The sequence below is a fragment of the Dermatophagoides farinae genome, chromosome 8, assembly GCF_024713945.1.
Source record: "Dermatophagoides farinae isolate YC_2012a chromosome 8, ASM2471394v1, whole genome shotgun sequence".
NCBI lineage: Eukaryota > Metazoa > Arthropoda > Arachnida > Sarcoptiformes > Pyroglyphidae > Dermatophagoides > Dermatophagoides farinae.
In genome coordinates this window covers 1,453,140-1,474,863 of record NC_134684.1, presented here as the reverse complement: position 1 = coordinate 1,474,863, position 21,724 = coordinate 1,453,140, and the positions used below count along the sequence as shown (strand labels likewise).

Genomic DNA, 21,724 nt, shown 5'->3' with positions numbered 1-21,724 from the left:
AGTGTGGTTAACCAAAAAAAAAAAAAAAAAAAAAAATTTTTGTTTTCTTCCTAATTCACTGAATAAGGAAAATGATCTCTCTGTCTACTACAGCTCAATCGTTCGATCGATCGATCGATTGATCGATCGAACGATGAATGGATGGATGGATGGATGGATGAATTGATCGACCACATAGTGAACACACAAATAGGACATTATCAATCCACAGGAAAACAGGAAAAAAAAAGATTTTCTCTCATTTCAAAAAAAAAAAAAAAAATTTTACAGTGGTAGTGCGTTTGAAATCGAATTTTATTTATTTTATTTTTTTTTTTTTTTTTTTGAAAAACCACCAACCACCACAACTAAGCATATATTGTGTCTCTTTTCACTAAAACGACGACGACAACAACAACAACAACAACAATGAATACAAATCATCGATATGATGAAAAATTCATTAAAAAAATTTTTTTCTCTCTCTTTTTGAAATTTGTTATCGTTTTGTATTGTGGATGGTAAAAATGAAAAGCGGAAAAAAAAATTTTCCATAAACCATCATCACCATTGAATTGTCTATAGACATACATACACACACACACAGACACAGTTATATTATTCTATTCCAAATTGGTACACAATTCGATTTGATTTTTGCCAAAAAAAAAAAAAAAAACAAAACAAAACTAGTTTGCCAACTGTGTGTGTGTGTGTTTTTTTTTTCTCTCAAATTTCTTTCAACTTTCCTTATTCAATCTTTGTTTTTTTTATGATTCATTATTATTATTTGTCGTTGATATTTAGATTTGGTTGTTGTTCGATCAAAAATTTTTTCATTTGTTAAACTTCTCAATTCTCATTCATTTCATTCATTCATTCACAAAAGAGATACCTGATGGCTGATTTTTTGGCAGAAAAAAAGGTCGTCTACAAAGGTTTTTTTTTTCTTTCGTCTAAACTCTTGATATGCATGATATGTAAAAGTTGCTGTTTTTTTTCATTCATTCGTTCATTGAACAAGATTGAATCCATTCAACCATGATGCTGATATCTTGAATTTTTTTTTATGAACACAACACAACACAATATTTATAATTTCCTTGTTAATAAATGCTTGCTGTTGTTGATGACGACGAAGATTTTATTTATTTATTTTATTTTTTTTTCTTGATATTTAAAAAAAAACGATGACAACCTAATCATAATAATAACGATCATCATTAATTTTATTATGTGACCGATAATATGTGTAATTGTCACAATGTCATTAATTAAAGGATCTATCGGAAAATGTGGATCATTCGAATTGCCGGCATATTTATTCGATCTGAACTCTCTCTCTCTCTCTCTCTCTCTGTGTGTGTGTGTCATTACATTTCGAAAAAAAATGAGAAATTCAAATGAAGAAATTTTTTAAATCATGATTATGATGATCAAATGAGGAAAAAAATTCAACGGTCAATCATCATTTCAACGATCTTGATCTTGATAATGATAAAGATCATGATGACCATCATCACTATTATTGTATTGAAACAATTTTCATTCTTCTATTACTACCTCATCCTCATTCAATGTCTATTTCTACATCATCATCTATTAGTTGCAACAACAATTTCCACCATTTCGAATATTAATCATTCGACATCATCAAATTCTTTTTCTACTCCATCATCATTAAATTGTTCTATATGTTCAAAAAATCTCAATTTATTCTGTGATGAAAAAAGTGGCCGTTGTGAATGTCCTGCAAAAATGCCGGTACGATTATCATCGGAAATTCCTTGTTTACCGTATAAACATTTGGGTGATCTTTGTATCCATTCGGATGAATGTCGCCAAACAGAGAATGCTGTATGTATTGCAACGTTTTTATTTTCGATAAAAATCCTGAACAAAACACCATCGTTTAAACAATGGTTTTTCTATAATAAAATTCATAACGATGAAGATATGAATTATTTGCTGAACAAACTATATGGCCGATGTAGATGTCAAAAAGGATTTCGAGCAATAACACCTACCCAATGTATACCATCAACATTTGATACTTCTATCATTTGTAATCATGAAAATGATTGTTTATCCATTCGTGGCCATTGTGATCGTAATCGATGTCGATGTCCTAATGGTTATCATTATGATTTAATCAAAGAACGCTGTGATGAAATTTTTAATTTACATCTACATTTTTGTGCCTCATCTTCAGATTGTTATATACAGCAATCAAATATGGAATGTAAAAATCAAAAATGTGTTTGTACTCGGAATTATTCATTTCACAACGATACCGGATGTGTGCAACTTGATATCTGTAACAGTGAAACAACAACGACAACGATACGTCTTCGTAATCATCAACGACAATCAAACACACCTATATGTCAACAGCAATTATCATCATCATTTTCGACCATTAATGTTTGTCGTTTTGTGATTAAATCATTTCCATTGATTCTAATTGTAATTATAATATCGAATCTTTTATGTTATATTCGAACACGAAAATCATCATTAAGTAATCGGCTATATCGACATCATAGGGAAATACATGATTTAAGACGTCGATATAGTGAAGAACAACGACAACGAACCAATTCATCAATGAATCATTTATCTATTGTTCCAAATGATCGAACAATTCAATCATGTTCTCTGTTATCATTACCTGATTATGAAACAATAATTAATAATGAAATGCCAGTCATTATCGAAAACCACCGCAATTATCAAAATCTACAAGAACGATTACCTACATATGAAGAAGCTATTGTTTTATCCTTGAAAAATTCGATCAACTCTAGTTCTGATCAAGACATTATTCATGGTCATAATGATGATGATGATGATGATGACAATGACGATGACAATGATCAACAACAAAATGACTACCATGGTATTGTTTCACAACATCAACAACAAAGGCAACGAATGCTTGATGGCCATTGTGAATATCATCATCATCATCATTAAATATATGTTCTCATCAAAAAAATGGCTAGCCATTTAGATCAAAAAATTTGTTGATTTATTTTTACATTTAAATTTTTTTGTTTGTTGGATTGTTTGTTTGTTGCTCTCATCTTTTCGTAAATAAATAAATAAATGATTTTTAAATCAGTCAATGTCTACGTGTGTTTTTTTTGCATTTACATCGTCAATAACAAATAAAAAAAAAGAATTGAATTTCTTGCTTGTGTAAAATTAGATCGATCAATGAATTGTCAGAGAAAAATTGATCGATTGAAATTCGAATGTATCGATCATTCAATTAATCGATGGTTCAACAAATATAATGACAATGAAGAGTTTTCGTTTTTTTTCCGCATAACCATTTAGTGCAAAAAAAAAAAATTTTTTTTTTCTGTTTTAACATTTAATAATCGTCACACACTCAAGTTTACTATTACCATTTTTCATATTCAAAAAGTCAACACACAGAAAATCCTTGACCTGTATGTGATATTGGTGGTCATCGCGAAAAAAACACAAGAAAAAAAAACGATGAATGGTCATCGAGAGAAAAGTAAGTTGTACGGAAAAAAAATATTTATCGATAAACTCTTGCTCTTGTTTTTAATGTTCCATTTTAGATTATCATCATGTCTGTCTGTCTGTCTGTCAATCAGTCTCTTTCTATTGGTTGTTGTCTGATATATGATCCATGGATAATTTTTGCCAAATATATCCCCGTGTTTCGACAAGTTTTTTTTGTTGTTGTTGTTGTTATTGGAAAAAGTTCACTGTTGATGAAAACATTTGAAATAACCATTGACCATAAACAGAAAACAAAAACATAAAAGGCGTATTATTAGCAAGCAAGCAAAAAAAAAAAAATTGTAAAACAATAGGTAATGGATATTAACAGGAAGCATGGCATTCAAACAAATGACAAACAAAAAAAAAAAAAAAAAAATACCGAAAGACCAAAAAACACAGAACAAAAGTGTTGAATATAATTTGGCGCCAACTCACTTTGTTTTTTTTTTGCTTTACCTGCTACAAATTGTGCATATTAGTGGTGCATGACGACAAAATCCAAAAAAAAAAAAAAAATGCGACGGGCATTACATTTCATTTCATTTATTCAAATGGATTGTTATGGCCAATGCATGGTGTTTCTGGAACATTTTTTCAGTTAGATAAAGATCAGCAATTTTTTTTTTTTTTTTTGGTAGCTACCGACTACAGAATTTGTTAATCAACATGACTACAGCAGTAGAAAATTGTTCCTGAATATATTATCAGAATATGTTAAATCAAAACAACAAAAATTTCATTTGAACGTTGACATTGAATTCATCATTCATTTAATTTTTTTTAATGAATTTCCAGCAACATTTTACAGTGTTTGTGATTCGTTGAATTCAAAATTGGTACCATTTTTCATCGGTGACCATGTTCGTCACCGATTAACAAAGAAAAATTTGAATACAAATCTGTTCCTGGTTCATATCTGTCACCTGGATAATAATCATCACTGATATACTGGAAATTAAAATGATGAAATGTTCATTTATCATTTGTAATAACAATAATAAAATTGACTCAATCATATTTCTAGTCATCATCATCATTACATTCAATGTGATATTCATTATTTCTCACATATCATGTGATCGCCATCATCATAAAGTTTATCGTCATGAAAAACGACCTGATCGATTGAAATTTGAAATCGAACGCCACATCGATTGCCATGCTATTGGCTATTCGGATGCAACACTCAATGAATGTGGATATTGTGTTGGTGGTCAAACCAAATTGGATTATGATCATGGAAAAGATTGTCTAGGAGGTATGTAATAGTAAATTTTCGATGATCCCATGTTTAATCATCAAATTTTTCCTGTATATACAGTTTGTTTTGGCAACACAACCATAGATTGTATGGGTGTTTGTGGTGGTGATGCCTATATCGATGAATGTTCTGGAACTTGTATACAACCAGGTAGATTATTGTTAACGAAAAAAAAATTTTTCAAATTAATTTTTTTACAAAAAAAAAAATTCACAGGTTTAGTTGCCATTGATAAACATTCATCATTAGTATTGATGAATCGTGATTGTCGTGGTTTATGTTTACAGCAACCACCACCAGCCACAACAACAACAGATAAAGAATCCAATCAACAACGACAAAACAATCCGATGGTTGCAACACAATCATATCAATTGGATCGTTGTGGGTTTTGTTCACTTTCACAATCACAACAATCACAACAACAACAACAACAACAATCATCACCATCGTCATCGTCATCGGTGAACGATCCAAACCAGATGACAATGTCACAATCAATGGATTGCAAAGGAAATTGTCAACTTCCTGGCTTAGTCAAGCATACAATAGTTTGTGGCCAATGTATTAATCAACAGAATGAAATGCCAACTGTAATTGATAATTGTGGCCATTGTCTATCTGAAGGGCATGCTTGTTCATGTGATCGGTATGTATTATTGTATTTACGATATAATAATGAGATTTATTCATTGAAAATATTTTCTATAGTGATCCAATACGTTGTGGCTGTATTGATCAAAATAATTGCTATCTGATTAAAAATCTATTGCCCATAGCTATACCGAACAATGTTCCAGTGAATGTAAGTGTTACTCTATCCATCCATTCATTCATCAATTTGTCACTTTTTTTTCTCACTACAACAACAACAACAACAGATTTCAATTGTTGGTTATTTTTATCCATATGTTAATCAATTATATTGTGTGATACGTTCACAATCATTTGAAATAATTGAATCATTTCCGGTACAATTTTTATATAAAAATAAAACATTCATACAATGTACAATGAAATTGGAACAATGTACGTATGTATTATCATTTGAATATAATTTTTTTTGTTTGTTCCTTCAATGAATCTATTGTTTTTTTTTCATCTGTATTCAGGATGTTGATTCAGGTGTTCATATGTGTAATATTTTTTTTTTTTTGGTTTGGTGCTTACTCAAAACGAAAATACAATTAGAATAGATAGCCATGCTATAGAGTTGGTTTCATTATTACAAATGTGTGGGTGTGTGATACGTGATTCTCATTGTTAAACATTCACTTGTTTAATGATGATGATGATGATAATAACCAGGATACAAATTATTAGATTGGTATATGAAAAAAAACCGCAAAACTTTACTTCATGGTCAATGGTTGGCTAATTTGAAAAAAAAACATAGTGATAGTGACCCTTTTTTTCCACTTATTATCATAATAAATCAATTCAAGTTATTTTCAGACAAATTACAGTGATTACATTTAATCGATTGATCGAAATTAATTAATTAATCATTTGTTACTTTTGTTCATAGCTGGCGAATATGTTGTCGGTTTAGGTTTCCGTCCGAATGTATTGATTACACCGCCCAAGGATTTATTACAATTTTATGTTTTTGATTCGAATGCAGGTAAGTGAATGATGAATGATTATTATGGATGATTTTCATTATTAATCGAATTTTTTTTCCAAAATCAGTCAATTTAACTGGAATTACGCCTCAACGTTCATTTTCCAATGAATCCGATTTGCCATTAATGATTAAATTCAATGCTATTGTTGATAATCATGAATTGCCACCTACACCGATTCGTTGTGGAATCATATATGAAAATGGCCAACAAGAGCTTAGTGATTATGGTCAGGATCAATATTCTTGTAGATTGAAAGAATCTAAATTACGAGCAAAATCACAGATAACAAGAATATATCCAACTTTTGATGGAATTAATTTCATTGGTTCCGGATTCGATCATCTGATTCAATCACCTGCACCAAAAATTTTTGCCTTATCATCATTTATATCTGAGGATAGTCTTTCGATAATTGTTAATTTTGATAAATCAGTCAATATTGAAATCATCGAGAATCATATACGTGAAAATGTCGATGATGATGAAGATGATGTTGCATTGATTATGTGTGATTATCTACTAACCGAATCGACTATAGAACAACTTAGCTTATTCGAATTGGAAAGCTGTAAATGGGCCACACGAACACAATTTATTATAACGATATTGAAACCATTTTCATCGGATATGATCGAAATACAATTGAAGCCACAAGTATTATCAGAACATGGCCAAAAATATCCTTTGTTCAATCAAGAATCTGAATCGGCCAATATATCAAAACTTTCAAATCATCTGAATTGGTGGAGCTATGAACCAATGATTGCCATTATTGGACCAAATGAAATATCATTCTGTGGTATTTTTTCATTGATTGGCCATTTTTCTTCACCTCGTGGTACTACTGAAGTGAATTTTGAATGGAAAGTTTCCGGTGAAGTTACCAGTGATCTTCGACAATATGTTCGTAGTCATGGAAAATCAACGAATCTTTTATTGAATGCTGAAATGTTTGATATAAATACAGAATATACGTTTACATTCAGTGCATTTATACATGCTCGACGTCAAAGTATCGAAGCCGTACATTCATTAATACGGCTAGAATATGAAACACCGAATTTGGTCATCTATTCTACAAATACGTTGAGTAGCAATCCGTTACGTGAAAATGATCCTATTCTGTTGTTTGGTGATTTTCATATTCCCGATTGTATTTATCCACCACAATTGATCACAATGTATTGGTCAACCAATGACCCGTTGGTGCTGTTTCCAATCAAACAAATCACAAAACGTTATACCGCTATATATCATATTGAACCATATTCAATACCATCTAATCATTTGACATCGATTACTTTGAATGCTCATATTGGATTCTTTGTAAATCAAACAAGTAAAGCTACCTTTTCAATCAATTCACTACCAGCACAATTAAAAACTAATCCAGCTAATGGAATCAATCGAATTACAATCGGTACACAAAGTGGATTGCTTACTATTCCATCTAATAATGATATTCGTCAAAAACGTTTTGTCTATCAATGGAGTTGTCATGACACAAAATCTGCACAACCTTGTTATTATAATTTTTTGTCTGTACCGAATGACCTTCATAGAAATCCATTATTGATCACTAGAGAAATTCAAACACAAAAAGTGCTGATGTTAAATTCCAGTTCATTTCAGCCAAATAATCAATATTTGATTGGACTTCAAGTTTTCGATGCCAATGATAGCCGTTCAAGTTCAGAAACTGAATATATTTTACTCAATGTTATCGATGGTATTAAACCACAAGTGTTTATTGGACCAGTATATATAAATGGTGAATTTTTAGTTCCATACAATGCACATTTTTCCACATTTGTCATACCATCCGGTAGTAATATTGTGATCCGAGGAAAAGCATATCTCAATCGTGGAGTGAAAAATGTCATATGGAAATCTCCAACTTTTCGTTATCCATTACTTTGGACCAATGATCAAATCAGTGATCAGGAAATCCATACTGAGCTTTACTTATATGGAGGTGTGCGGAACAAAAATTTTATTGATTTTTAAATGATGTTTGTTAACCCTTCTTTCTCACATTTAACATTTACACAGATACATTGACCGCATATGGGACATATAATTTTAAAATGGAATCCTGTAGTCATTCAAATGAATGTAGTTTAGCAGAAATTTCATTGATGTCCGCTCAATCGACTACAATGTGTGAAGTTGGTGTTGAATCTTATGTTGAATTAGAAATGGTATGTGTGTTGATTTGAATTTCTTGAAACTTGATTTTAATTTTTTTTTTAAATCTATTCAGACATTGGCTAGCATTGAAAAATGTAATCTTTCACCAAGTTCATCGCCCATTACATATCAAATATATCTGGAAGATGAACATTATCCAGCAATGTTACCATTGACTATGCCACAATTATCACCAGTTATTATTTTTCCAGGCACTCCGGTACCAATTTTTAATGAAAATCAATTAACACGTTTAACAGTGAAAACGTGTGATCGTTTTCAAACATGCACGCTACATCGATCATATCCAATTCGTGTGGAACATTCACCGAATCTGACACAATCAATTCTACAACTTATACAACATGCACGTCGTATCTATCAAACTGGTGATATGATTGTTGCATTGAATTATTTGAATCCAATTTTTCTTAAACATGATTTTGAAATGGAAAATCACGCATTATTTGAAATGGCCATCAATTCAAGCATTGAATTCGCAACCACAGCCATACAATTGCCAAATTTAATACTAAGTTCAGGTCATTATGAACTAATGTTCAGTATGTTTAGTCATGCATTACATAAAACGGAAAATCTATTGTTGCGACGAAAATTGCTTAATTTAATTATTCGTTATTTTGAAAAAGCTGATGCTCATCATATCAGAATTTCAATCAAAAATATTCGTATTATTTATGCAAATGTTATGAATTCATTTGTTCATTCATCACGTGATGATCGATGGAATAATCAAGAAGAAAATTTAAAATTCCTTAAAGATATTCGTGAAACATTCAAAAGAATTAAAAAAGCTGTTGCATCACGTATGCCACTTGGTGCACATACTGTGATGTTAGCTGAAAGAATCGAATATCATACTGCTCAATTCGATTCAATGGATCAAATGACAACTAACGCCGCTACGTTGCCAGTGAAAATTCATACAGCATATACAGAAGTTATTCATTCGGATAATGTAGAAGATCTTTATATCAGAGCACAAATGTCACAGAATCGAACAATTACAGCAAAAGTAAGATTTGGACCAGAAATTCGACAAATGTTCAATAAAAGTTGGGATTGTGATCGACGACATCCATGTTCAAGTGTTGTACAGTTTGTAACTGTATTCCCGGATGAAAGTCCATTTCCTCATGATGAACGAACACATCGATTGTCTCCAATCATTGATATAACTATTCATGCACCACATACTGGTCAAGAACAACGAATCCGTGGTCTTTTCAAAGCATCTGTTTTTGAACTTACTGTCACTGGAAATGATTCATATGGTGGATCCAGTTATACTACTAAATGTCATTATTTCGATGAATCAACACAACAATGGCGTATGGATGATATTCATCCATTGGGTATTGCTTATGCACAAGCTGGTTGTTGGTCTGGTCATCTATCGTCATTTGTCATTCTAAGAACAATCATGGGTATCAGTGCTGATTATGTAATTGGCGTTTTAGTTGCTTGTACAATGGGTGTATTGATATTTGGTATGATGGTTGTATTCTATGTACAACGTAAAAATGATGCTGAAGCTGCAACAACAGCAGCAGCAGCAGCAAATAAAGAAAATGATGGTGTAGACAAAAAATCAACCATTGATGACATTTCTAATCAGAGACAAAAACGAACAGCCAAAGTTGGTGCAATGGAAATTCAAAGTCAAACAATTTTAGTAGCTGATGATTGACAATTACAGATGTTGAATATACCAAAAAATTTTCTTTTATTAACATCGTTTCAACGTCGATAGTTGAAACAAAAATAAATTTGTTTGTTTTTTTTTTTGTATTTAAAAAATCGAAATTTGAAATTTTTTCTCAAGTTAACTGATATTCTACTAAATGATGATTAGCACCATCTATCGATATTCAATATGGATAATAAAAACAGTATATATCTGATGTCCGATACCAGAACTGGATATATCCATGGTTAGATAGATAACTGGACAACAAAATCACTTGATTCGAATGAATGAATGAAGCTAGTTTATTTCGTTTGCCAATTCGGTGATGCTCGATTCAAGTTGTGAACAGTTACCAGAACAACAACAACAACAACAACAACAACACTACGATGATTGGCCAACAAACAGACTACCGTTATCATATAAGATGATCAAGGTATATGTCATTGACCTTAAACCATAACCACCATCATCATATTTTGATTTTTCTACGAGCATTCAATTTGATCAATCGATTCTTCAAAAGGTCGTAGAACAAACAGCAAATAAAAAAAAATGAATTTTATTTCACAATTATTATAGTGATCATCAAAAAATCTATTTTTTTAAAAGTTTTTACCAAAAAAAAACCATTCGAAATAAAAAAAAACGATGACGAATCCAAACATGACAATGACCATCATTTTATTTGTGTTTTTATTCGCTAATGTTGCTACGGCCAACATTCATCATCAACAGCGATCATCAATCGTATCCACCAATCCAATCGTGGCAAAATCATCACAATGGCAAGGAATAGCTACCACATCAAATCAATCGACAACTTTATCATCATCTTCTTCATCACAACAACAACAACAACAGCCACAACGTGTCCAAACCACAACAGCAACAACAAATTCAAATGAACAATGGATTGGAAATGGTCATCTACAATTTACATTCGATTTATTGGCCGGAATTTTTATGAACAGTATTGATTTAAAAACAGGAAATTTAGATTCTGTCGTATTCTCACCATTCAGTATTCAATCAATGTTGATGATGATTCATCTGGGTGCTAAAGGTGTAACTAAAAGTGAAATTGCTAAAATATTACATTTGGATTCAATGGAAAATAATGTTACCTTTTCGAAAACACATGAAGCATTTAGTCAAGCAGTGAAAAGTTTAATTGATGATGTCAACATAAGTAAATCATTGCATAGTGCTAATCAGATATTCATACAAGAAACGTTACAAGTATCAAATACATATCTGTCGGCTGTAAATCATTATCATCTTTCTTCTATACGTTATTTGAATTTTGCTAAAGAATCCTATCAAGTATTGAATACAATCAATGATTGGATTGAAAAACAAACACAACATATGATAACGAATTTTCTTACTACACCACCATCACCGGCCACAACATTGATGGCTGTCAATGCCATTCGTTTTAAAGGCGATTGGCAATATCGTTTTGATCCAAGTGACACGGAAAAAGATGCCTGGTTTCGAATGATCAATGGTCAAGTGGCCACTGTTGATATGATGGTTGCTCAACATCCAGTAGCATTTGCTTATAGTGCATCGTTACAAACATCCATTATTGAATTACCATTCAAAATGCAACGATTAAGTTTTTTTCTTTTACTTCCAAACGATACTTTTGGCCTGTTTTCTTTGTTGAATTCATTGAATGCTACAGTATTTGCTGATTTAATTTATTCAATGCGTAAAGTAAATAGTGGTGATAAAACATTTGGAGGTTCCAATGGTGTAAATATTCGTTTGCCAAAATTTACAATTAGTTCAATGCCTCGTATTACGGAAATTATGAAAACTCAAATGGGTGTAAAAAGTTTATTTTCAACCGAATCTGCAAATCTTGAAGCCATGTTCAATCGATATAGTGGCCATATTCATATGGGTGATTTACTACACAAAGCTGTCATTAAAATTGATGAACAAGGTAGTATCGGTGCAGCTGTGAGCACAAGTTCTATTGAACGTATCGGTGCATTTAATGGGCCATATTTTGAAGCCGATCATCCATTCATTTATCTATTGATGGATAAACAAACTGGTCTGGCATTGTTTGCCGGTATTTATGCTGGACCAGGTAAAGAAGATCAACAACAAGATTCAACCATACAAAAATCAAAAACATTATCAACAACAAAAACTATAATGCAATCCAATAATAATAATAATAATTTACAACAACAAATTAATACTGTGAAAAATTCGAATCAACAGCCACCATCATCTGCATCTATTCAATCACAATCATCATCATATCATCATCATCATCATCATCAGCGTTTACATTTGAATCAATATACATTTGGAATGACACCAGATGGCAGTAATGTCGATAATAATAATAAAATGAAATATAAATTGTAACGTTTTTGAATAAAATAAAATTTCAAAAAAAAAAAAAATTGAATTTTTTATCTTGTTGACTAGTGAATTTATTGGTAAACAAAAAAAAAATCTTTTTCACACACACACATTTTTTCTATAGTCATTGCAAAATTTGTCAAAATATTACACTTTAGTTTTTTTGTTTTATGCGATTTATTATCAATATATCACCACCACCACCATCAGTCATCAATTGTTGACGGCTCGAAAGAAAATATTTTCCGATTCTTCCAATGATAATGGCTAGTTTGATTAATCAAAAACAACATATGATGAGGTATTTTTAATTGTTTATTTTGATTGATTGAAACTTACCATCAATAATTGATGTTTAAGCTGTTCAGTATTATTCAATCGTAGTAATTGTTTACGTTGATATAATATTAATGCTTTGCTTACAGAAATCAATACATAAAATGGTCGAGATCCATTTATTAGACAGCCAATTACTTTGTCCAAAACTCTGGGAAATGAAAACAAAACAAAAAAAAATCATAATCTTAATCAATAAACAAACAAACAACTTATTCTTTTTTTACCTGATAACAAAATTTTGATGTATTATACCAGAAAAAAACCGAACAAACCATGTGATTATCGGTCGGAATGTATGCACTTTTTTCTGATGTATAGAATTCTGACGACAAATCCATGATTGTGATGTTGATGGCTGTAATAATGTAGAATTTTGAGTATGTTGATTTGAATTGTTTGTTAACGATTGTTGTTGTTGTTGATGATGATGATGTGAAAATTGAAAATTTAAATTATTATTGTTACCATTACCATTACCATTGCAATTGCAATTGTTGTCAATTTGTTTGATGATTCCATTCTTAACCAGATGATTGTGTAATGTATTGTCTTCATGTGACAAGTATTGGATGAATTTTTCATACTGTATATGTATGGTAATAATCACAAGTATGAAAAATTTTTTTTTTACTTTTTTTTCAAATAAATCAATAGATAGATCAATCAATTACCGTTTCGATTAATGTACCAATATTGGAATTGATAATCAACATAAAATGTTTATAAATCCAATAAGTATCTTCAAAAGTATATGGTGGTAATGATGATGGTGAATTTGTATGAACAAATTCTTTGGCAAAAACTTCACTTAAATATAGCAAATCATGAGTATCGATTTTTTGTAACTTTTAATAATTAAACAAAAACACATGATTAAACAATGAAAATAATGTATTTGTAAAATACTAACCTGATGAGCAATATTCATTGTAGATGCTAATTGTTTTGTTTCCAATAGGAAAATGATGACAATCATACGAGGATAATCTTGAACATTAATGATTCTTTCGGCCAACATTGAATCATCATCAATATTGATTTGTTCATGATTAATCAAACCCATTACTGTAAGTGCTTGGATTATATGTTGAACAATTTTACGTCGTGTCTGGCATCGAATTTCATTGATTCGATTATCCGGTTTTATTACATCCAATAATAATTGCCATACTTGTTTACGTTGTCCAGGTGACAATGAATATCGGGAAGCCAATTGTGCCAGACGTGACAATAAATCTGGTGGATTTTCTCGTAAAAGAATTTCCAATGATTTTTTCTCTTCAATACCACCAAAACCAACTTTTTCATAATATCCATAACGAAAATTACGATCGTCGTTTGACATTATTCAATTTATTCAACAACAACAACAACAACAGCCAACATACTCAATGATAATTCGATTCATTCGGAGGGAGTTTTTTATGCAGTATTTTTTTTTTGTTCTTGTTTTTGATTAATCTTTAATATATCACATGTGTGTGTGTGTTTGGCGAAAATATTCAATCGATTTCAGCAGCAGTTGGAAAAAAAATGAGATTTATTTTAGTTGAGGTAGTTGATGATAGTAAAGAAATAGCGAAAATTGATGATATTCCACCAATATAGATAAGATTCCACTTCAAATGATGATTGCCATTGGATAATAATTTAATTTAATATAATATCATTTAGCATGTGTGTATGTGTGTGTGTGTTTATGCTTCAATAATTAATGGAATTATATATTGCATCGAATATTCATTCATTAACAAAAAAAAAAAAAAAAAAATTCCTAAAATCGAATATTTCGAAATTTATGAATGCAAACAATGCAAATCCCAATAATCAAAGGATAGCATGGTGGCTCTTCAAAAAAAAAAAAAAAAAATGATCACTAGCTTGCTGGATGGATAGATGATAATGTGGATGACGATGACGACGACAAGATATATCTTGTATCATGTATCATATCCAGTTACAAGCATGAATACACACAAGGATAATAACGACAACAACAACAACAACATCAAAATCAATCATATCAATGCTTGTGAATCCATTCACTAGCTGTCTCTGTATGTGTGTTGTTTATTGAGCAAAGTTTGCCAAACCACATCTTTATGCTCGAAATTTATTTGTCTGAATTTAAATATTGCGTCGTCATTGATGATTCTGTTCTTGTTGTTGTTGATGATGATGATGATGTTAATCTAATAATTGCTGTTAGTTATTAGAAAGGAATTTTTTCGTTCTTTACTTTAATTTGAAATTTCACTACGACTTTGAAATATTGAATACGAAGAATTTTGTTGCTGTTGTTGTTGTTGCTGTTTCCTAACTTGCTTGTTCAGCATCAACATCTCATCTCAAACAAACGATCTCGTTTCTTTCTTCCTCGATTCTGATTATTTATCTGATTAATATTGAAAATGGATAATAATAAAAACTATGTAATCATCTGTAATAAAATCGATTCATTATTATTCAAAGAAATGAAACAAATGGAAGTGACAAACATGTCTTGCACTGTTGATGAATTGGCCATTCAGATTGCCGAATTATGGAATCTGGAAAAACAAACATTTGGTTTGTATATATCGAATTTTATTTATGCCTTCTTGATTCTTATTTTTCTCTTTTTTTTTGTTTGAAGATGTTGTATGTTTTGGTAAATTATTGGATTCTTCAAAAACTTTGGATTTTTATGGCATTGAAAATGGAACGATGCTTTATTTGTTAAAGAAAAAAACTACGGCTTTAAATCATCTAGTGGATAGTAAAGATTCACAGAAATCAAACATTGTTGAAACAAACAATATATCATCAGCACATTCATCATTTGCATTCACCACTGAACAACAAGGTCAATGTATTGCATTGAAAAGTGCTCTATTAAATTCAGCTTTTAGACAAGTTATTGAAAATCTATCAGATTTTGATAATCGTGAAAATTTAATGACCGTCAATCATGAACTTCGAAATGATCCATCATTGTTTGGCGTTTTAAGTGATTCTGAACTATTACATGCATATATAAATAAGAATAATGTAAAAAATGTATTGAAACGATATCCATATTTTTTAGAAGTTGCTACACATGTATCAGCAACGTTCCATGAGGAAATTAATTCATCTGCAATGCATCAAAGTCTTGGTTATCGTGGATCATTATTGAACTATTCAATCGATGCTATATCTGAAGATGAAGAAATGGATGAAAGTGAAACATCTTCGATTTCTTCGACAAATACAAATGGTTCAATGCGTCGATTAAGTGATCCATCATCATCATCGTTTGCATCGATGTTGATGCAAGCCTATAATCATCATAATCAGAATCGTCAATTATTGCAACAACAACACTCGTCTAGTGGTGGCGGCAATAATTCGACAATAATCACACAAGGTATTTGAATTTTATAATAATTTTATTCATTTTGTTTAATGAAAAATTCAATTTAAATTATAGACATGTTAAGGCAAGCCCTACAATCGACATCTTCATCGTCAAATATACCAAACATGATTGGTGAAATGTCATCATCATCATCATCATCATCACACCATCAACATCATCACCATCATCAAGATCATCACCATCATCAGCAATCTCAATGTGACACATTTCCAAATATTGCAACAAATCAAGATCGTTCAAATAATGAATTATCGGAAATGATGATCACTAGCCGTGATAGTACTCGTTGTAATACACCACAACCAATGCCGGTTCCCGCTGCTGCTGCTGTAAATCCGAACAATGATAATCGAACACCAGCACAGATTCTAATTGGTTGGGCACCACAATTACGTCAAATGCGTGAATTAGGTATAACCGATGATATTGTTGCCATTCAAGCATTGGAAGCAACTAATGGTGATGTACAGGCAGCGATCAATATTATTTTTAGTGATATGTCTTGAAACAAAAAGAAATTATTATCTTATTATCAATTTAAAAAAAAATACCCAAAACTTTAAATAATAAATAAAAAAATTTAAATTTTAAAAAGTTTTTCAATTTTTCCGATAGATGGCAACATCGTCTATAGAACAATAAATAGAACGTTGCTTTTCCTTTTCCTATCAACGTGTGTGTGTGAGTGAGTGTTTCGTGTTTTTGTGGCCGCACGTGAAAAATATTTTCTTTTGAATTTCATCGAATTTTTTTTTTGATCTTTTAAAAAATGGCCATCACACCAATTTACAAACCGGAAATTATCAAAAAACGTACGAAGAAATTTCGTCGTCATCAATCGGATCGTTATCGAAAATTGAAGGTAATTTTTTCTTTACATTAATATGATCATTGTTCAATTTCTATTTTTTTTTTTTTTTTGAATACAGCCAAACTGGCGTAAACCAAAAGGTATTGATAATCGTGTTCGTCGCCGTTTTAAAGGACAAATTTTGATGCCCAACATTGGTTATGGTTCGGCACGAAAAACCAAACACATGTTACCGAATGGTTTTCGTAAAGTTTTGGTACATAATTTGAAGGTTAGTGTTCATGTAATGTTTATTTTTTTCTGTTTTATTCATTCTAAATTTTATTTTTATTGTCTAGGAATTGGAAGTACTAATGATGATGAATCGAAGATATTGTGCCGAAATTGCCCATTCTGTGTCATCGAAAAAACGTAAAGAAATTGTTGAACGTGCACGACAATTATCAATCAAAGTGACAAATGGTGCAGCACGTCTTCGTACGGAAGAAAATGAATAATAAACATCTCTTTATATTATGATTATTATTACGCTACGATCCGAACACCAAAATTTTCTATTTTGTAATGTAATAAGATTAATTTTTTTCATTAAAAATTAAAAAAAAAAATAAATCTCAATTCCCAAAATAAATAAACCTATACCGATTGAATACTAGATGGCACCATTGTAGCAATAGTGTCATTTATTTTATTAATGGTTCATTTCAAATTATACTGATGTATATAGCCAGTCGTCCATGTTTTTTTTTTTTTTGGTCACACAATATATTGTGTCCTCGACATGTTATTTTTTTTTTTGGTGCTATAGCGAAAACAAAGCACACATCTTGAAAAGTGTGTGTGTGTGTGTCTGGCATGTCTGCATTTTGTGTGTGTGAACGTTGATGATTTTTTTTTTTTTTTTGGAGTAGTAGAATTCGATTATGTGAATATACATATTCATCGCGCTTATGGATTTTTGGTGTTCTTGGTTCTTTGGGTTTCATAAAGTTTTATCCACTTTCTTGTCTTTTGGCGTGGCTGAATTTTTTTTTTTTTTTGGCATATGAATGAATTCATGCAGCAGAAATGATGATGGTGAGTAAAAGTTCCTGTTTGTGTGCTAACTAATAATGTGAGTGCATATATATCATCATCACATTTTGTATATTGATGGTGTGTGTGTGTGTGTGACTCTCCTTGAGTTTTTCTGTTCTTTCCTAAAGACGCGTTTGTTTTATCGTTGTTTTTTTTTTGTTGTTACAATTTGCTGTTACCAATGAAATGAAAGGCTGAAAATGGTGTGCTGTGTTGTTGTATGTCAGTGTTTTTAGACTGAGTTGTCCTGTTGTTTTCATTTTTTTTCTGATTTGTTTGGTTTGGTTTTAATTTGGCTAGGTTTTTGTCTTTCTGTTCTTGTGTATGTATGTGTGTTTGTAACTGTGTTTGTGTGAGTGTGAGTGTGTGTGTGTGTTGGGTTGAAGAAGGTGAAGAAGAATAAGGATTTGGTTGGTTGAAAGGTCGTGAATGTGTGTGTGTGTGTGTATGCTGTTGATATAATCCGGTATTAATCACCATCATCATCATCATCATTATCGTATCGAACGTTTGGATCCAACGTGTTTAAAGAACCGGCTTGTTTTTGTGTGTATATGTGTGCCTGTGTGTCTTTATTTTAAAAAAAGGGTGACATATTGTCATTTGATTGTGTTGATATATAATTCTTTTAATTTGGATTCGGATAAGATTCATTCAATAAAATAAAAAAAAATCAGCGAATCAATGTTGTCGTCGATGATTCTAGGACCAAAGATTCTTTCTTTATCTTTGTTTGTGCACCATCGTCATAGTGATTGTTGTTGTCAGAATAAATTTTGGATATAATTATTATCGGCCATTAACATCTCTGTTTTTTATTGATCAAGACGCTGGGTTTTGTACTACGACAGCAAAAAAGAAAATTCATCGAACGTCAATTTCGACTAAAATCGATTGTTTGTTTGTGTGTGTGTGTGTGTGTACCACATTGTGTGTTCACAAATTCATAATCATTTGTAAAAAAAAACAAAAAAAACCAACAAGAAGAAAAAAAATGTCTGACGATCGAAGTGGAGACGATTCTCATCAGACATCTAGTAATGGTTCATATACTTTTTTTTGCATTTTTCAATCCACCATTCCATTATTCATTCAATCATTTCAAACAATTTCACCTTTTTTAGGATTAGGATTTTGATTTTTTTTTTAAAGAAATTTATGATCATTCAATTCAATCATAATATAATAAATTAATTCTGACCTAGGACTATCCAAAGAAATTTTTTTTTCCGCATTTGTATACCATGTCCGGCTATACAATCCGAATTGAGCAAATAAAAAACCTTCACAATTTTTTGTAGTCAGTGAATGGCGCCTGCTCGTCTTTTGCCCGTAGTAACAATTATATTTGAGCCCGCGCCATTTCGATAGTATCGATATAGTAGATTGTTTTAATCTGCATAAATGTGTAGGGCGCGAAATTTTAAAACTGTGCTTACCACATATACAAATAATAATAACACATGATGATGATTATTTTGGAAATTATTTTCTCATTCCATTTTATTTTTTTTTTCGATACTTTTAGTCTCATCAGCTGGTGGTGAACAGCCAACCCAACAGAATGAACAAGAATTGGCTACAAAAACTTTGTATATCCAACATAAACGTTTCTATTTGGATGTCAAACAAAATCATCGTGGAAGATTTATCAAAGTGGCTGAAGTAAGATAATGATAAAGATAATAAAGAATCATTTTAATTGATTTTATGTCAATTTTTTTTTTTTGATGATGATGTCGATAGGTTGGCAGCGCTGGACGAAAAAGTCGATTATTATTATCGATGGCTGCATCACGAGAATTTCGTGATCATTTAACAACTTTTTCTGAGCTCTATGCTTCATTAGGTAATATTTTTATGACGTGATCAAATAATGATATCTAATATTAGATTGTTCATCATCATTTACAGGTCCACCGAATCTTGATAATTATCCTGAAGATGGCAAAATCAAATCAGAAATTATCATTAAAGATAATAGAAGATATTTTCTCGATCTAAAGGAAAATACTCGTGGTCGTTTTCTAAGGGTATGAACGTGTTGATTATGTCTAATTTTTTTTTCTGACCTTATTTATCTATTTTTTTGTGACAAAGGTTTCGCAATCATTTACACATGGTGGAACCCGAACACAAATTGCAATTCCGGCACAAGGAATGATTGAATTTCGAGATGCTTTGACCGATTTACTTGATGAATTTGGTACCGAAGAAGGGGGTAATGAGCAACATATACAGGCAGACATGAATCTGTCAGATTCATTGAAAATTTCTACTTCTTTAACAGGATTTCGAGATGCATTACCGGAAGGAACGAATTTCCGGGTTGAGAATAAAAAATTCTATTTTGACATTGGACAGAATAAAATTGGTGTTTTTATGCGTATATCAGAGGTATGTATGGAACCATTTGAAAGACAAAAATCTATAATTGATTAAATTAAAAAATTATAGGTAAAAAGTAGTACGCGTTCATCGATCACCATTCCAGAAAGATCATGGGCTCGTTTTCGTGACATATTTGCTGAATATGTTGATAAAATGAATCCAAATAATAATAGTACCAATATAACATCAGCCACCACTTCAGGTGGTGTTGCATCAACTAGTGGTGGTGTAGGTGGTACAGGTGATGAAAGTGGTGAAAAAACTACAACAACAATTACTACGGGTACCAAATCAAGTAAATCACAACAAGAATCATCATCATCATCAGCAACAACAGCATCAACGTCATCATCATCAACATCGGCTAAATGATTTCAAACAAAACAAAACAAAAAAACTCAAATCAAATCAACTCAAAATCTTCAAATAATTAATTGACAAAAACAAAAACAAAAAAAAAATGATTTGTTGTTGTTGTTGTTGCTGCTGCTTGGCCTAGTAATGATTTTCATCTCATGTTCCACTATCCCAAATCATCATCATCATCATCATTATTATTATTATATAATTAATATAAATATATATGAATTTCAATAATATTCAGCAATTTGCAAGCACGCACGTCAAGAAAAGATTTATCAAATTTTCAGATGATTATGATTATTATTATTATATTTCAATATATTTCAAAATTTGAAAGAAAGAAAGAATGAAAGAATGAAAAAATTATATGTTCATTTTATTCGTTATAAAAAAAAATTGACTGAAAAGAATTTTACAAACACTCAGACACACTCATTCACACACACACACACACACAATCTGACATTGATGATCAGCAAACAGACAAATAGAATTTTTGTTTCATCCATTACATTCATTCATTACATACACACTATACACACACTACTGAATTGTTGCCCCAATCCAATTTCTCCACTTTTTTTTCATTGATTTTAAATTATATGATTTGATTTGATTTTAAAATTATCGATTTAATTGA

General features: G+C 31.0%; 7 protein-coding genes across 11 annotated transcripts; 6 read left to right on the top strand and 1 right to left on the bottom strand.

Annotated features, from left to right (window-relative positions):
• The first annotated feature begins 97 nt into the window (after nt 1-97).
• Nucleotides 98-3,099, top strand: LOC124495855 (uncharacterized). 2 transcript variants are annotated; one of them, XM_075733478.1, is made up of 2 exons: nt 98-615; nt 787-3,099. In XM_075733478.1, the coding sequence occupies exon 2, from the start codon at nt 1,420-1,422 to the stop codon at nt 2,953-2,955; it is 1,536 nt and encodes a 511-aa protein (XP_075589593.1). In that variant the 5' UTR covers nt 98-615; nt 787-1,419; the 3' UTR covers nt 2,956-3,099. The 2 variants fall into 2 exon arrangements, with proteins under 2 accessions (XP_075589593.1, XP_075589592.1); XM_075733477.1 differs by having other exon boundaries at nt 98-917; nt 1,004-3,099.
• Nucleotides 2,945-10,515, top strand: LOC124495853 (uncharacterized). Its single transcript, XM_075733469.1, has 10 exons — nt 2,945-3,508; nt 3,576-4,780; nt 4,844-4,933; nt 5,000-5,432; nt 5,495-5,588; nt 5,665-5,812; nt 6,312-6,407; nt 6,476-8,386; nt 8,464-8,612; nt 8,675-10,515. Exons 2-10 carry the CDS (start codon nt 4,483-4,485, stop codon nt 10,310-10,312), a joined length of 4,857 nt encoding a protein of 1,618 aa, XP_075589584.1. The 5' UTR covers nt 2,945-3,508; nt 3,576-4,482; the 3' UTR covers nt 10,313-10,515.
• A 149-nt stretch (nt 10,516-10,664) lies between these two features.
• LOC124495854 (leukocyte elastase inhibitor) lies at nt 10,665-12,706 on the top strand. The gene has a single exon (XM_047059288.2). It carries the CDS (start codon nt 10,964-10,966, stop codon nt 12,704-12,706), a length of 1,743 nt encoding a protein of 580 aa, XP_046915244.1. The 5' UTR covers nt 10,665-10,963.
• Nucleotides 12,707-12,749: 43 nt separating this feature from the next.
• Nucleotides 12,750-15,023, bottom strand: TBC1d7 (TBC1 domain family member 7). Its single transcript, XM_047059291.2, has 5 exons — nt 13,953-15,023; nt 13,714-13,887; nt 13,267-13,625; nt 13,043-13,190; nt 12,750-12,970 (listed from the first exon to the last, which is right to left on the bottom strand). Exons 1-5 carry the CDS (start codon nt 14,385-14,387, stop codon nt 12,917-12,919), a joined length of 1,170 nt encoding a protein of 389 aa, XP_046915247.2. The 5' UTR covers nt 14,388-15,023; the 3' UTR covers nt 12,750-12,916.
• A 96-nt stretch (nt 15,024-15,119) lies between these two features.
• Nucleotides 15,120-17,036, top strand: LOC124495856 (uncharacterized). Its single transcript, XM_047059290.2, has 3 exons — nt 15,120-15,610; nt 15,678-16,430; nt 16,494-17,036. Exons 1-3 carry the CDS (start codon nt 15,454-15,456, stop codon nt 16,946-16,948), a joined length of 1,365 nt encoding a protein of 454 aa, XP_046915246.1. The 5' UTR covers nt 15,120-15,453; the 3' UTR covers nt 16,949-17,036.
• Nucleotides 17,037-17,114: 78 nt separating this feature from the next.
• On the top strand, nt 17,115-17,888 carry RpL32 (Ribosomal protein L32). The gene is made up of 3 exons (XM_047059293.2): nt 17,115-17,304; nt 17,372-17,524; nt 17,592-17,888. The coding sequence occupies exons 1-3, from the start codon at nt 17,212-17,214 to the stop codon at nt 17,748-17,750; spliced, it is 405 nt and encodes a 134-aa protein (XP_046915249.1). The 5' UTR covers nt 17,115-17,211; the 3' UTR covers nt 17,751-17,888.
• Nucleotides 17,889-18,312: 424 nt separating this feature from the next.
• Pur-alpha (Purine-rich binding protein-alpha) lies at nt 18,313-21,724 on the top strand. 4 transcript variants are annotated; one of them, XM_047059292.2, is made up of 7 exons: nt 18,313-19,373; nt 19,859-19,995; nt 20,077-20,179; nt 20,245-20,363; nt 20,431-20,551; nt 20,621-20,727; nt 20,788-21,724. In XM_047059292.2, the coding sequence occupies exons 1-7, from the start codon at nt 19,325-19,327 to the stop codon at nt 21,091-21,093; spliced, it is 942 nt and encodes a 313-aa protein (XP_046915248.1). In that variant the 5' UTR covers nt 18,313-19,324; the 3' UTR covers nt 21,094-21,724. The 4 variants fall into 4 exon arrangements, with proteins under 4 accessions (XP_046915248.1, XP_075589723.1, XP_075589725.1 ...); XM_075733610.1 differs by having other exon boundaries at nt 18,549-19,367; XM_075733608.1 differs by having other exon boundaries at nt 18,327-19,373; nt 20,431-20,727.